The sequence below is a fragment of the Mustelus asterias genome, unplaced genomic scaffold (genome assembly GCF_964213995.1).
Source record: "Mustelus asterias unplaced genomic scaffold, sMusAst1.hap1.1 HAP1_SCAFFOLD_348, whole genome shotgun sequence".
Taxonomy (NCBI): domain Eukaryota; kingdom Metazoa; phylum Chordata; class Chondrichthyes; order Carcharhiniformes; family Triakidae; genus Mustelus; species Mustelus asterias.
Window position 1 is genome coordinate 121342 of NW_027590307.1, and position 15084 is coordinate 136425.

Genomic DNA, 15084 nt, shown 5'->3' on the forward strand with positions numbered 1-15084 from the left:
GTCCCTTCTAGCATTGAATCCTTTATTCTATAAATTCATCCTACCAGAATGAATCACCTCACATTTATCCACATTGAAATCCACCTGCCACCCATCTGCTCACTCCACCAACTTGTCTAAGCCCTTTGTCAATTTCGACACTGTCGTCTTCACAATTTGCAATACTTCCACATTTTTGTATCATTCTCATCTGTTGTGATGTAGGAATCAATGCACAGCAAGATCCCGCCAGCATTAATGTGGTCACGGCCAGTTCGATTGTTTATTCACTATGTCCACAAGAGGGCAGTCAGGCCACCAGTTATCAGCTGATAGGAAAGAGTGTAGTCATGACAGTGCGGCACTCCCTCAGTACTGACCCTCTGACAGTACAGCACTCCCTCAGTACTGACCCTCTGACAGTGCAGCACTCCCTCAGTACTGACCCTCTGACAGTGCAGCACTCCCTCAGTACTGACCCTCTGACAGTACAGCACTCCCTCAGTACTGACCCTCTGACAGTGCAGCACTCCCTCAGTACTGACCCTCTGACAGTGCAGCACTCCCTCAGTACTGACCCTCTGACAGTGCAGCGCTCCCTCAGTACTGACCCTCTGACAGTGCAGCACTCCCTCAGTACTGACCATCTGACAGTGCAGCACTCCCTCAGTACTGACCCTCTGACAGTGCAGCACTCCCTCAGTACTGACCCTCTGACAGTGCAGCACTCCCTCAGTACTGACCCTCTGACAGTGCAGCACTCCCTCAGTACTGACCCTCTGACAGTGCAGCACTCCCTCAGTACTGACCCTCTGACAGTGCAGCACTCCCTCAGTACTGACCCTCTGACAGTGCAGCACTCCCTCAGTACTGACCCTCTGACAGTGCAGCACTCCCTCAGTACTGACCCTCTGACAGTGCAGCACTCCCTCAGTACTGACCCTCTGACAGTGCAGCACTCCCTCAGTACTGACCCTCTGACAGTGCAGCTCTCCCTCAGTACTGACCCTCTGACAGTGCAGCGCTCCCTCAGTACTGACCCTCTGACAGTGCAGCACTCCCTCAGTACTGACCCTCTGACAGTGCAGCACTCCCTCAGTACTGACCCTCTGACAGTGCAGCACTCCCTCAGTACTGACCCTCTGACAGTGCAGCGCTCCCTCAGTACTGACCCTCTGACAGTGCAGCTCTCCCTCAGTACTGACCCTCTGACAGTGCAGCTCTCCCTCAGTACTGACCCTCTGACAGTGCAGCGCTCCCTCAGTACTGATCCTCTGACAGTACAGCGCTCCCTCAGTACTGACCCTCTGACAGTGCAGCACTCCCTCAGTACTGACCCTCTGACAGTGCAGCACTCCCTCAGTACTGACCCTCTGACAGTGCAGCACTCCCTCAGTACTGACCCTCTGACAGTGCAGCGCTCCCTCAGTACTGACCCTCTGACAGTGCAGCACTCCCTCAGTACTGACCCTCTGACAGTGCAGCACTCCCTCAGTACTGACCCTCTGACAGTGCAGCGCTCCCTCAGTACTGACCCTCTGACAGTGCAGCGCTCCCTCAGTACTGACCCTCTGACAGTGCAGCGCTCCCTCAGTACTGACCCTCTGACAGTGCAGCGCTCCCTCAGTACTGACCCTCTGACAGTGCAGCGCTCCCTCAGTACTGACCCTCTGACAGTGCAGCGCTCCCTCAGTACTGACCCTCTGACAGTGCAGCGCTCCCTCAGTACTGACGTGCCACTGAGGATAAGAATAGGGAGTTGGTTCAAATGAATGCCTGGCTAAAGGACTGGTCCAGGAGGGAGGGCTTTATTTTCATAGACCAATGGGAGGTTTTCAGGAGAGGATGGCACCTGTACAAGAGGGAGGGGTCACAACTAAGTTGGAAGGGCACAAATATCCTGGCTGGGAGCTTTGCTAGTGCAGTTCGGGGGGATTTAAACTAGTATGGCAGGGGGGTGGGGATCAAACTATTAGGTCTATAAGTGTGGTGGCTGGGGACGAGCTTGGGGCTGGGACAAGGCTGGCAAAGAAGAAGAGCACTCTGGGGGAGGACGACCTCACTGAGCCTGGGGGTCTGGAGTGCTTATACTTCAATGCAAGGAGCGTAGCAGGTAAAACAGACGAACTTGGGGCCTTAATGCGCACGAGGAATTTGGATGTGGTTGCGGTGACGGAGACTTGGTTGAAAGAGGGACAGGACTGGCAGCTGAATATTCCAGGGTACAAGTGTTTTAGGCGAGACAGAGGAGGGGCCAAAAGAGGTGGGGGAGTAGCGGTATTGGTTGGAGAGCATATTACAGCGGTGCAGAGGGAGGACAATTCGGAGGAGTCGTGTAGCGAGTCACTCTGGGTGGAGCTTAGAAACAGGAAAGGCGCAGTCACTGTGTTGGGGGTGTACTACAGGCCCCCCAACAGCCCAAGGGAAGTGGAAGAATGGATATGTCAGGAGATACTGGATAGGTGCAGGAAATATAGGGTAGTTGTAGTGGGAGACTTCAATTTCCCTGGTATAGACTGGAAATCGCTGAGGGCAGGGACTCTGGATGGTGAGGCATTTGTAAAATGTGTACAGGAGGGTTCGTTGGAACAATATGTGGACAGCCCAACTAGAGAGGGGGCTATACTGGACCTGGTGCTGGGGAATGAGCCCGGTCAGGTCTTCAAAGTTTTGGTCGGGGAACATGTGGCAAATAGTGACCACAATTCTGTTAGCTTTAGGATAGTGATGGAAAAGGATGAGTGGTGTCCCAAGGGTAAGGTGTTGGATTGGGGGAAGGCTAACTTTATTGGGATCAGGCAGAAATTGGCAGCTCTTGATTGGGAGAGGCTGTTTGAGGGTAAATCCACATCTGGTATGTGGCAGTCTTTTAAGGAACGGTTGTTAGGGCTACAGGACAAGCATGTGCCTGTAAAAAAGAAGGATAGGAAGGGTAGGATTAGAGAACCGTGGATAACCAGGGAAATTGAGGGACTGGTCAAAAGGAAAAGAGAGGCGTATGTTAGGTCCAAGCAGCTAAAAACGGAGGGAGCTCTGGAGGAGTATAATGAAAGTAGGAAAATACTCAAACGGGGAATTAGAAGAGCAAAAAGGGGTCACGAAATGTTCTTGGCAGACAGGATTAAGGAGAATCCCAAGGCATTTTATTCATACGTTAGGAACAAAAGGGTTGTAAGGGAAAAAATCGGACCTCTCAGGGACAAAAGTGGGGACTTATGCTTGGAGCCCAAAGAGGTAGGGGAGATCCTAAATGAATACTTTGCGTCGGTATTCACTAAGGAGAGGGATGTGTTGACTGGGAGTGTCTCGGAGGGGAGTGTTGAACCGTTGGAGAAAATCTCCATTACAAAGGAGGAAGTGTTAGGTTTGTTAGAGAATATAAAGACTGACAAATCCCCAGGGCCTGATGGAATCTATCCAAGGCTGCTCAGGGAGAGGAGAGGTGAAATCGTTGGGCCTCTGACGCAAATCTTTGTCTCGTCACTGGACACAGGTGAGGTCCCAGAGGATTGGAGGATAGCCAATGTGGTCCCGTTATTTAAGAAGGGTAGGAAGGATAACCCGGGTAATTATAGGCCGGTGAGCTTGACGTCCGTGGTGGGGAAGTTGTTGGAGAAGATTCTTAAAGATAGGATGTATGCGCATTTAGAAAGGAATAAACTCATTAACGATAGTCAACATGGTTTTGTGAGGGGGAGGTCATGCCTCACGAACCTGGTGGTGTTTTTTGAAGAAGTGACCAAAATGGTTGACGAAGGAAGGGCCGTGGATGTTGTCTATATGGATTTTAGTAAAGCATTTGACAAAGTCCCTCATGGTAGGCTAGTGAAAAAGGTTGGATCCCATGGGATAAAGGGGGAGGTGGCTAGATGGGTGGAGAACTGGCTTGGTCATAGAAGACAGAGGGTGGTAGTGGAAGGGTCTTTTTCCGGCTGGAGGCCTGTGACTAGTGGTGTTCCGCAGGGCTCTGTATTGGGACCTCTGCTGTTTGTGATTTATATAAATGATCTGGAAGAAGGAGTAACTGGGGTGATCAGTAAGTTTGCGGACGACACAAAACTGGCAGGACTTGCAGATAGTGAGGAACATTGTCAGAGGCTACAGAAGGATATAGATAGGCTGGAAATTTGGGCAAGGAAATGGCAGATGGAGTTCAATCCTGATAAATGCGAAGTGATGCATTTTGGTGGGAATAATGTAGGGAGGAGCTACACGATAAATGGAAGAACCATAAAGGGTGTAGAGACGCAGAGGGACCTGGGTGTGCAAGTCCACAGATCTTTGAAGGTGACGTCACAGGTGGAGAAGGTGGTGAAGAAGGCATATGGCATGCTTGCCTTTATAGGACGGGGCATAGAGTATAAAAGTTGGGGTCTGATGTTGCAGATGTATAGAACGTTGGTTCGGCCGCATTTGGAATACTGCGTCCAGTTCTGGTCGCCACACTACCAGAAGGACGTGGAGGCTTTGGAGAGAGTACAGAGGAGGTTTACCAGGATGTTGCCTGGTATGGAGGGGCTTGGTTATGAGGAGAGATTGGGGAAACTGGGATTGTTCTCCTTGGAAAGACGGAGGATGAGGGGAGACTTAATAGAGGTGTATAAAATTATGAAAGGCATAGATAGGGTGAACGGTGGGAAGCTTTTCCCCGGGTCGGTGGTGACGTTCACGAGGGGTCATAGGTTCAAGGTGAAGGGGGGGAGGTTTAACACAGATATCAGAAGGACATATTTCACACAGAGGGTCGTGGGGGCCTGGAATGTGTTGCCGGGCAAGGTGGTGGAGGCGGACACACTGGGAACGTTTAAGACTTATCTAGACAGCTATATGAACGGAGTGGGAATGGAGGGATACAAAAGAGTGGTCTAGTTTGGACCAGGGAGCGGCGCGGGCTAATTGTTCCTGGTTTCTCGTTTCAAGGCTTCATTCTACAATCATCTTGCTGGTGCCAGTACAGAGTGAGACTGCGGATAGTTGGGAACCTGTCTCGGGGGCAGGGAATTCATATGGTGTTCGTGGAAGTGGAAATGACTAGGGTTGGGAAGCATTTTCCGATCGGGGCCATTGTGATCTCCTGGACTCGTTTCGATCGCCTCAGGGGGTCGGAGAGGAATTTCCCAGATTTTTTTTTCCCCATATTGGCCCTGGGGTTTTTCACTCTGGGTTTTCGCCTCTCCCTGGAGATCACATGGTCTGGAATGGGGGGGTGGGGGTAAGTTAATAGGTTGTAATGAACAAAGCATCGTAGCTGTGAGGGACAGCTCGGTGGATAGGATATTGGTATGTAGATAGGCTGGAAAATTGGGCGGGGATCCTGGATTCAGGATTCAATCCTGGACCGGGGAGCGGCGCGGGCTTGGAGGGCCGAAGGGCCTGTTCCTGTGCTGTATTGTTCTTTGTTCTTTGTTCTTTGTTCTTTGACCCTCTGACAGTGCAGCTCTCCCTCAGTACTGACCCTCTGACAGAGCAGCACTCCCTCAGCACTGACCCTCTGACAGTGCAGCACTCCCTCAGTACTGACCCTCTGACAGTGCAGCACTCCCTCAGTACTGACCCTCTGACAGTGCAGCACTCCCTCAGTACTGACCCTCTGACAGTGCAGCACCCCCTCAGTACTGACCGTCTTGTGATCGTCTTGTGAGTGTGACTGACATTGACAGGATGGACCAAATGGTCCCTTTCTCTGCTGTATCTGTTTCTGGATCTATGTCTTTCTTGGAGCGGTGAGCCCTGACGTAGGATTTGTGATCATTTTTTACTCCCTCACCCTCTCTCCCTCGCTCTTTCCAGGACCTTGGAGTTTTTGATGCGACACTTGCTCCGTATGGCTTCACATAGCTCTGAGACTAACATGCACGCTCGGAACCTGGCTATTGTGTGGGCCCCTAACCTCCTGAGGTACGTGTTCCTTTACTAACAATCCGAATGATGTGAGTTCAAATCCTGTCACGGGCGGTGTCGGAAGTTAAATTTAGTTATTAAATCCAGAATAAAAAAAGGCATTAATAATAGTTACCGTAAATTGTTGATTCGGCCTTTACAGCTGGTCTCTGATGACCCCTACACGGTTTATCATAGAATCCCTACAGTGCAAAAGGAGACCTTTCAGCCCATCGAGTTTGCTTCAACTCTACGACTGGGCTGTGAAGGTAGAGGCCTAGATTGATGCTCGGGTTGCCGGGGAGGTGATGGGTGGTATGGGGTTGGGGGGAGAGGGAGGGGTTGGTGGGTCCTGGGAGCACGCATTATGAGCACTTTGCGTAATTTTGGTCCTGTTATCTAAGGAAAGATACACTGGCATTGGAGGCAGTCCAGAGAAGGTTCACTTGGTTGATCCTCGGTATGGACGGATTTTCTTATGAGGAGAGTTTGAGTAGGTTGGATCTGTACTCACTGGAGTTTAGAAGGATGAGAGATGACCTTATTGAGACATAGAGGATTCTCCGGGGGGCTTGACAGGGTAGATGCTGAGAGGTTGTTCCCCCTTGGGGGAGAGTCGAGGACTAGAGGGCAGAATCTCAGAGTAAGGGGTCACCCATTGAAGACAGAGATGAGGAGGAATTTCTTCTCTCAGAGGGGAGTGAATCTGTGGAATTCTTTACTGCGGAGATTTGTAGTGTCTGGGTCATTAAGTATGTTCAAGGCTGAGATAGACAGATTTTTATTGGTTAAGGAATCAAGGGCTAATGGCAGGAAAGTGGAGTTGAGGATTATCACTTCAGATCAGTCAGAGTCTCAATGATCGGGGTGGCAAAGCGGCACTGCTGCCTTACAGCGCCAGGGACCCGGGTTCAATTCCGGCTTCAGGTGACTTGTCTGTGTGGAGTTTGCATATTCTCCCCATGTCTGTGTGGGTTTCCTCCAGGTGCTCCGGTTTCCTCCCACAGCCTAAAGATATGCGGGTTAGGTAGATTGGCCATGCCAAATGCCTCTTAGTGTCAGGTAGATTGGGAGGGTAAATATATGAGGTTACGGGGATGGGGCCTGGGTGGGATGGTTGTCGGTGCAGACTCGATGGACCAAATGGCCTCCTTCTGCACTGTAGATTGTGTGATTCTATGACTGGCAAAGCAGACTCGATGGGCCTAATGGCCTCCTTCTGTTCCTACATCTTACGGTCTAACTGATTGTCATAAAAACCCATCTGGTTCACTAATGTCCTTTAGGGAAGGAAATCTGCCGTCCTTACCCGTTCTGGCCTACATGTGACTCCAGACCCACAGCAATGCGGTTTACTCTTAATTACTTTTTAAAATGGATGAGCAAGCCACTCGGTTCAAGGGAATTTAGAGAGTTCTGGGCACTAAAGAGGTTGAAGGATGTGGGTACTGGGGGGTAATGTGGAGCTAAGGCACAGGATTAATCACCTTGTGCAAGCAGGGAGCTGGATCGAGGGGCCGAATAGCCTCCTCCTGCACCTATTTTGTAATGTTCTTGGCGTTCACATCTAGCAGGTTTGTGGCACTGATCCCCGGTTGCAGAGATGTTAGAGAAAGGGGCAGAGAGAGCGGGAGTGGAGGAGGGGCAAGATGTTGCGGAGTTAGGGGTCAAAGATCAATTAAACCCTCTGCTCACACATCAACAGATCAAAGGAGATTGAGTCATCAGGGTTCAACGGGACGGCTGCATTCATGGAGGTCCGTGTGCAATCCATTGTTGTAGAGTTCATCCTTAACCACGTGGAACAGCTATTCGACAGCAAGAGCCTTCACTCAAATCTTGGTAATGGCGCGGTGGTGCCTGTCCACCTCTCCAGAGAGCTATCAATCCCCACACTCCCCCCGACCCACCTTCTCCTCAATCCCCCCGATCCACCTTCTCCACACTCGCCCCGACCCACCTTCTCCTCAATCCCACCAACCCACCTTCTTCCCAATCCCTCAATCCCACCCATCCACTTTCCCCCCAATCCCCCCCAATCCACCTTCTCCTCAATCCCTCAATCCCACCCACCCACTTTCCCCCCAATCCCTCAATCCCACTGATCCACCTTCTCCCCAGTCCTGGAATCTCAACAATCCACTTGCTTCCCAATCCCTCCATCCTTCTTAACTTCCGACTTCTTCCCTCTTCTCCCAATTCTCCCTCCATTCCTCCCTCTGTCTCCCCTTCTCTGTCCCTTCTTTTCTCTCTAAGTCCCACTCTCCCTCCTCTCCCTCACCCGTCCACCCTCCTCTAATGCTTCGCTCATATCTCTCTCTTTTTCTCCCCATCCACCGCTCTGTTTCCAACCTTCTCATTGCCCCTTCTCTCTCTCTCTCTGACCATGGTTCTCTCACCCCTTTCTTCCATGTTCTCCGATGATACCAGTCCTGTCTTCCAGTCTGTCTGCCCCAAACTCCCTCTCTCTTTTTTCTCTATCTGTACGGTTCACTAATATTATCCCCCCCACTCTCTCCCTCACTCCCTCTCTCCACACAGGGATGCACCCCGATGATAGACGCAAGTCGCTGCCCTCTCCGGCCTCCACCCCGAACTTGGCGTATGATGAGGCCGGATGTCGGCTCTTGGCCTCCCAGATACCACACACCCTCCACATGGGCGATGGACCACCCGCGATGCGCCCATACCACTCCATTATCGAGCTGCCCGAACACAGGTAAGGTGGATAGAGGCTGGCACCAGATGCGTTTGGAGAGGGAGGAAGGGACAGAGGGGTGGGGAGAGATGGCCAAAAGGCATCAAGAGTGACATGTCAGCCTTGGCAGGGAGAATCAGAGAGTGGGCGGTGAGGGCATCGTCCATCTACACATCGTCCAGACCTTTCGCATTGGGGTGGGGAACAAATTTTAAATATGTTCTCACTCAAGGGGTTGATAAGTATAGTTCAGCAAGATAAATTTGGTAAAATAGCAGAAATGAATTTAAAACAAATTGTAGTTCAAGTAATAAATTGATAATTTTTAAAAAATAGTTAATAAATATAATTAACAGCAGACTGGAATCTAATCGAGGGATTTAGGGTATTTTTTATACAGAATAACCGATACCCGGGAATGAGTTACAGACTGGAATCTAATCAAGGGATTTAGGGTGGTTTATATATAGAATAACAGATATCCGGGAGTGAGTTACAGACTGGAATCTAATCGAGGGATTCGGAGTGGTTTATATATAGAATAACAGATACCCAGGAGTAAGTTACAGACTGGAATCTAATCGCGGGTTCAGGGTGGTTTATATATAGAATAACAGATACCCAGGAGTAAGTTACAGACTGGAATCTAATCGCGGGTTCAGGGTGGTTTATATATAGAATAACAAATACCCGGGAGTGAGCTACAGACTGGAATCTAATCGCGGGGTTCGGGATGGTTTATATATAGAATAACAGATACCCGGGAGTGAGTGACAGACTGGAATCTAATCAAGGGCTTCGGGGTGGTTTATATATAGAATCACAGACACCCGGGAGTGAGTTACAGACTGGAATCAAATCGAGGGGTTCGGGGTGGTTTATACATAGAATCACAGATACCCGGGAGTGAGTTACAGACTGGAATCTAATCGAGGGGTTCGGGATGGTTTATATATAGAATAACAGATACCCGGGAGCGAGTTACAGACTGGAATCTAATCGAGGGGTTCAGGGTAGTTTCTGTATAGAATAACAGATACCCGGGAGTGAGTTGCAGACTGGAATCTAATCGAGGGGTTCAGGGTGGTTTATATATAGAATAACAGATACCCGGGAGTGAGTTACAGACTGGAATCTAATCGAGGGGTTCAGGGTGGTTTATATATAGAATAACAGATACCCGGGAGTGTGTTACAGACTGGAATATAATCAAGGGGTTCAGGGTGGTTTATTTATAGAATAACAGATACCCAGGAGTCAGTTACAGACTGGAATCTAATCGAGGGGTTCAGGGTAGTTTCTATATAGAATAACACATACCCGGGAGTGAGTTACAGACTGGAATCTAATCGAGGGGTTCGGGGTGGTTTATATATAGAATAAAAGATACCCGGGAGTGAGTTACAGACTGGAATCTAATCGAGGGGTTCAGGGTGGTTTATATATAGAATAACAGATACCCGGGAGTGAGTTACAGACTGGAATCTAATCGAGGGGTTCGGGGTGGTTTATATATAGAATAACAGATACCCGGGAGTGAGTTACAGACTGGAATCTAATCGAGGGGTTCAGGGTAGTTTCTATATAGAATAACACATACCCGGGAGTGAGTTACAGACTGGAATCTAATCGAGGGGTTCGGGGTGGTTTATATATAGAATAACAGATACCCGGGAGTGAGTTACAGACTGGAATCTAATCGAGGGGTTCGGGGTGGTTTATATATAGAATAACAGATACCGGGAGTGAGTTACAGACTGGAATCTAATCGAGGGGTTCGGGGTGGTTTATATATAGAATAACAGATACCCGGGAGTGAGTTACAGACTGCAATCTAATCGAGGGGTTCAGGGTGGTTTATATATAGAATCACAGATACCCGGGAGTGAGTTACAGACTGGAATATAATCAAGGGGTTCAGGGTGGTTTATTTATAGAATAACAGATACCCAGGAGTGAGTTACAGACTGGCATCTAATCGAGGGGTTCGGGATGGTTTATATATAGAACAACAGATACCCGGGAGTGAGTTACAGACTGGAATCTAATCGAGGGGTTCGGGGTGGTTTATATATAGAATAACAGATACCTGGGAGTGAGTAACAGACTGGAATCTAATCGAGGGGTTCAGGGTAGTTTCTATATAGAATAACACATACCCGGGAGTGAGTTACAGACTGGAATCTAATCGAGGGGTTCGGGGTGGTTTATATATAGAATAACAAATACCCGGGAGTGAGCTACAGACTGGAATCTAATCGCGGGGTTCGGGATGGTTTATATATAGAATAACAGATACCCGGGAGTGAGTTACAGACTGGAATCTAATCAAGGGCTTCAGGGTGGTTTATATATAGAATCACAGACACCCGGGAGTGAGTTACAGACTGGAATCAAATCGAGGGGTTCGGGGTGGCTTATACATAGAATCACAGATACCCGGGAGTGAGTTACAGACTGGATCTAATCGAGGGGTTCGGGGTGGTTTATACATAGAATCACAGATACCCGGGAGTGAGTTACAGACTGGAATCTAATCGAGGGGTTCGGGGTGGTTTATATATAGAATAACAGATACCCGGGAGCGAGTTACAGACTGGAATCTAATCGAGGGGTTCAGGGTAGTTTCTGTATAGAATAACAGATACCCGGGAGTGAGTTACAGACTGGAATCTAATCGAGGGGTTCGGGGTGGTTTATATATAGAATAACAGATACCGGGAGTGAGTTACAGACTGGAATCTAATCGAGGGGTTCGGGGTGGTTTATATATAGAATAACAGATACCCGGGAGTGAGTTACAGACAGCAATCTAATCGAGGGGTTCAGGGTGGTTTATATATAGAATCACAGATACCCGGGAGTGAGTTACAGACTGGAATATAATCAAGGGGTTCAGGGTGGTTTATTTATAGAATAACAGATACCCAGGAGTGAGTTACAGACTGGCATCTAGTCGAGGGGTTCGGGATGGTTTATATATAGAACAACAGATACCCGGGAGTGAGTTACAGACTGGAATCTAATCGAGGGGTTCGGGGTGGTTTATATATAGAATAACAGATACCCGGGAGTGAGTTACAGACTGGAATCTAATCGAGGGGTTCAGGGTAGTTTCTATATAGAATAACACATACCCGGGAGTGAGTTACAGACTGGAATCTAATCGAGGGGTTCGAGGTGGTTTATATATAGAATAACAGATACCCGGGAGTGAGTTATAGACTGGAATCTAATCGAGGGGTTCGGGGTGGTTTATATATAGAATAACAGATACCCGGGAGTGAGTTACAGACTGGAATCTAATCGAGGGGTTCGGGGTGGTTTATATATAGAATAACAGATACCCGGGAGTGAGTTACAGACTGGAATCTAATCTAGGGGTTCAGGGTAGTTTCTATATAAAATAACACATACCCGGGAGTGAGTTACAGACTGGAATCTAATTGAGGGGTTCAGGGTAGTTTCTATATAGAATAACAAATGCCTTTTCTCATACATAACTAGGAGGAAAGGATCACTGAAGGTGAAGAAATGGAAATCAATTTTTAACCTTGGACGATCTGGGACAGATTCCAAAAGGAAAGCCTCCAGGAATGAGGAGAAAGGTCAGCAGAGTGCCCGTGGTAACCGCGTTAAATCAAGATGGAGACTCAAAGAGAGGGAAAAGATAGACAATGAGAATGATAGCCAGTTTGTATACTCTGTGAGGGAACAGGAAGAAGTTTGGTTCCATTGGGATTGTGTACAGTGGGAGTGAATGGGAAGGGGTTTGGGTCCATTGAGATTGAGTACAGTGGGAGTGAATGGGAATGGGTTTGGGTCCATTGGGATTGTGTACAGTGGGAGTGAATGGGAAGGGGTTTGGGTCCATTGGGATTGTGTACAGTGGGAGTGAATGGGAAGGGGTTTGGGTCCATTGGGATTGTGTACAGTGGGAGTGAATGGGAAGGGGTTTGGATCCATTGGGATTGTGTACAGTGGGAATGAATGGGAAGGGGTTTGGGTCCATTGGGATTGTGTACAGTGGGAGTGAATGGGAAGGGGTTTGGGTCCATTGGGATTGTCTACAGTGGAAGTGAATGGGAAGGGGTTTGGATCCTTTGGGATTGTGTACAGTGGGGGCGAATGGGAAGGGGTTTGGGTCCATTGGGATTGTGTACAGTGGGAGTGAATGGGAAGGGGTTTGGATCCATTGGGATTGAGTACAGTGGGAGTGAATGGGAAGGGGTTTGGGTCCATTGGGATTGTCTACAGTGGAAGTGAATGGGAAGGGGTTTGGGTCCATTGGGATTGTGTACAGTGGGAGTGAATGGGAAGGGGTTTGGGTCCATTGGGATTGTGTACAGTGGGAGTGAATGGGAAGGGGTTTGGGTCCATTGGGATTGTATACAGTGGGGGCGAATGGGAAAGGGTTTGGGTCCATTGGGATTATGTACAGTGGGAGTGAATGGGAAGGAGTTTGGATCCATTGGGATTGTGTTCAGTGGGAGAGAATGGGAAGGGTTTTGGGTCCATTGGGATTGTGTACAGTGGGAGTGAATGGGAAGGGTTTTGGGTCCATTGGGATTATGTACAGTGGGAGTGAATGGGAGGGGGTTTGGATCCATTGGGATTGTGTACAGTGGGAGTGAATGGGAAGAGGTTTGGGTCCATTGTGATTGTGTACAGTGGGAGTGAATGGGAAGGGGTTTGGGTCCATTGTGATTGTGTGCAGTGGGAGTGAATGGGAAGGGGTTAGGGTCCATTGGGATTGTTTACAGTGGGAGTGAATGGGAAGGGGTTAGGGTCCATTTGGATTATGTACAGTGGGAGTGAATGGGAAGGGGTTTGGGTCCATTGTGATTGTGTACATTGGTAGTGAATGGGAAGGGGTTAGGGTCCATTGGGATTGTTTACAGTGGGAGTGAATGGGAAGGGGTTTGGGTCCATTTGGATTATGTACAGTGGGGGTGAATGGGAAGGGGTTTGGGTCCATTGGGACTGTGTACAGTGGGAGTGAATGGGAAGGGGTTTGGATCCATTGGGATTGTGTGCAGTGAGAATGACTGGGAAGGGGTTTGATAATTCTCTCTCTCCACTTAACCCTCTAACCCATTCCTTATCCTGGTCACCTTTCAGAATTAAAGTCCGAAACAAGGAACCTGCGTCCTGCAAAGAGTATGGACTCCCTGAGCTCTGTCCCATTTACCGATGATGGTGAGCCTCAGTGAAGAAATGAATTCAGAGGGGGTCCTGTTTGTTAAAACTTCCACATCACTAACTTCTTTCTTGCTGCACACTCTCTTTTCAACCTCTCTCTTTCAACCTATCTCCTTCACCTCTTTCTCTCACTCTTACTCCCTCCCTCAATCCCTCACTCCCTTCCCCAAACCTCCCTGAAAGTCTCTCCTTCTCATGTTTTTTCCTCCATCTCTCCATCAGTCCTACAACTCCATCCCTCTCTCCCTCTCCACCCTCACCACTGTCCTTCATTCCCAGCCCACCCTCATCCACTCCCATCTCCCTCTTCTCCTTCCCTCCCATTCTCTCTCCTCCCTCAAATGATTCCCTCTCCCCCTCTCCGTGTCTCTCCATACACCCTGTTCCCCAAGCCTTCCACTGAAGGTTGTGGAGACCAATCACCAATATATATTTCTAAATGCTTCAGGTATCATAAAAATAGAAAAAATGGGAAGGGGAGTAGGCCGTTTGGCCCTTTGAGCTTGTTCCACAATTCACTATGATCCTCTATCTCAATGCCATGCTCCCACACTCTTGGAAAACCTCTCATCCCAGGTGAATACAGGCCCAGTCAATCCGATCTCTCCTCAGACAATCCTGCCAGGAATCAGTCTGGTGAACCTTTGCTGCGCTCCCTCTATGGCAAGTAGACCCCTTCTTAGATAGGGAGATCAAAACTGCACACAATATGCCAGCTGTTTCTCACCAAGACCCTATACAGCTGCAGTAAGACATCCCCGTTCCACTACTCGAGTCTTCTTGCAATAAAGGCCAATGTACAATTTGCCTTCCTCACTGCTTAGAACTGCTCAGAAGTAGGCCATTCGGCCCATTGAGTCTGCACCGACAACAATCCAACCCAGGCCCTATCCCCGTATCCCCCACATATTTATAAGAACATAAGAAATAGGAGCAGGAGTAGGCCATCTAGCCCCTCGAGCCTGCCCCGCCATTCAATAAGATCATGGCTGATCTGATAGTGGGTTCAGGAACACTTACCCGCCCGCTCCCCATAACCCTTAATTCCCTTAATGGTTAAAAATCTATCTATCTGTGACTTAAACACATTTAACGAGGTCGCCTCTACTGCTTCATTGGGCAGAGGATTCCAAAGATTCACTGCCCTCTGGGAGAAGAAGTTCCTCCTCAACTCTGTTCTAAATTGACTTCCCCGTATTTTGAGGCTATGCCCCCGAGTTCTTGTTTCCATTGTAAGTGGAAATAACCTCGCTGCTTCTACCCTGTCTCGCCCCTTCATTATCTTATATGTCTCTATGAGATCTCCCCTCAACCTTCTAAACTCC

General features: G+C 48.8%; 1 protein-coding gene across 2 annotated transcripts in view; it reads left to right on the plus strand.

Annotated features, from left to right (window-relative positions):
- Positions 1 to 15084, plus strand: part of LOC144486459 (uncharacterized) — a 124996-nt gene that overhangs the window by 91805 nt on the left and 18107 nt on the right. For both annotated transcript variants that reach the window (XM_078204492.1, XM_078204493.1), the window contains exons 5-9: positions 5770 to 5877; positions 7565 to 7701; positions 8401 to 8578; positions 12065 to 12165; positions 13679 to 13756. In XM_078204492.1, coding sequence (XP_078060618.1) covers positions 5770 to 5877; positions 7565 to 7701; positions 8401 to 8578; positions 12065 to 12165; positions 13679 to 13756 — 602 coding nt within the window. The remainder of the gene's footprint in view (positions 1 to 5769; positions 5878 to 7564; positions 7702 to 8400; positions 8579 to 12064; positions 12166 to 13678; positions 13757 to 15084) is intronic.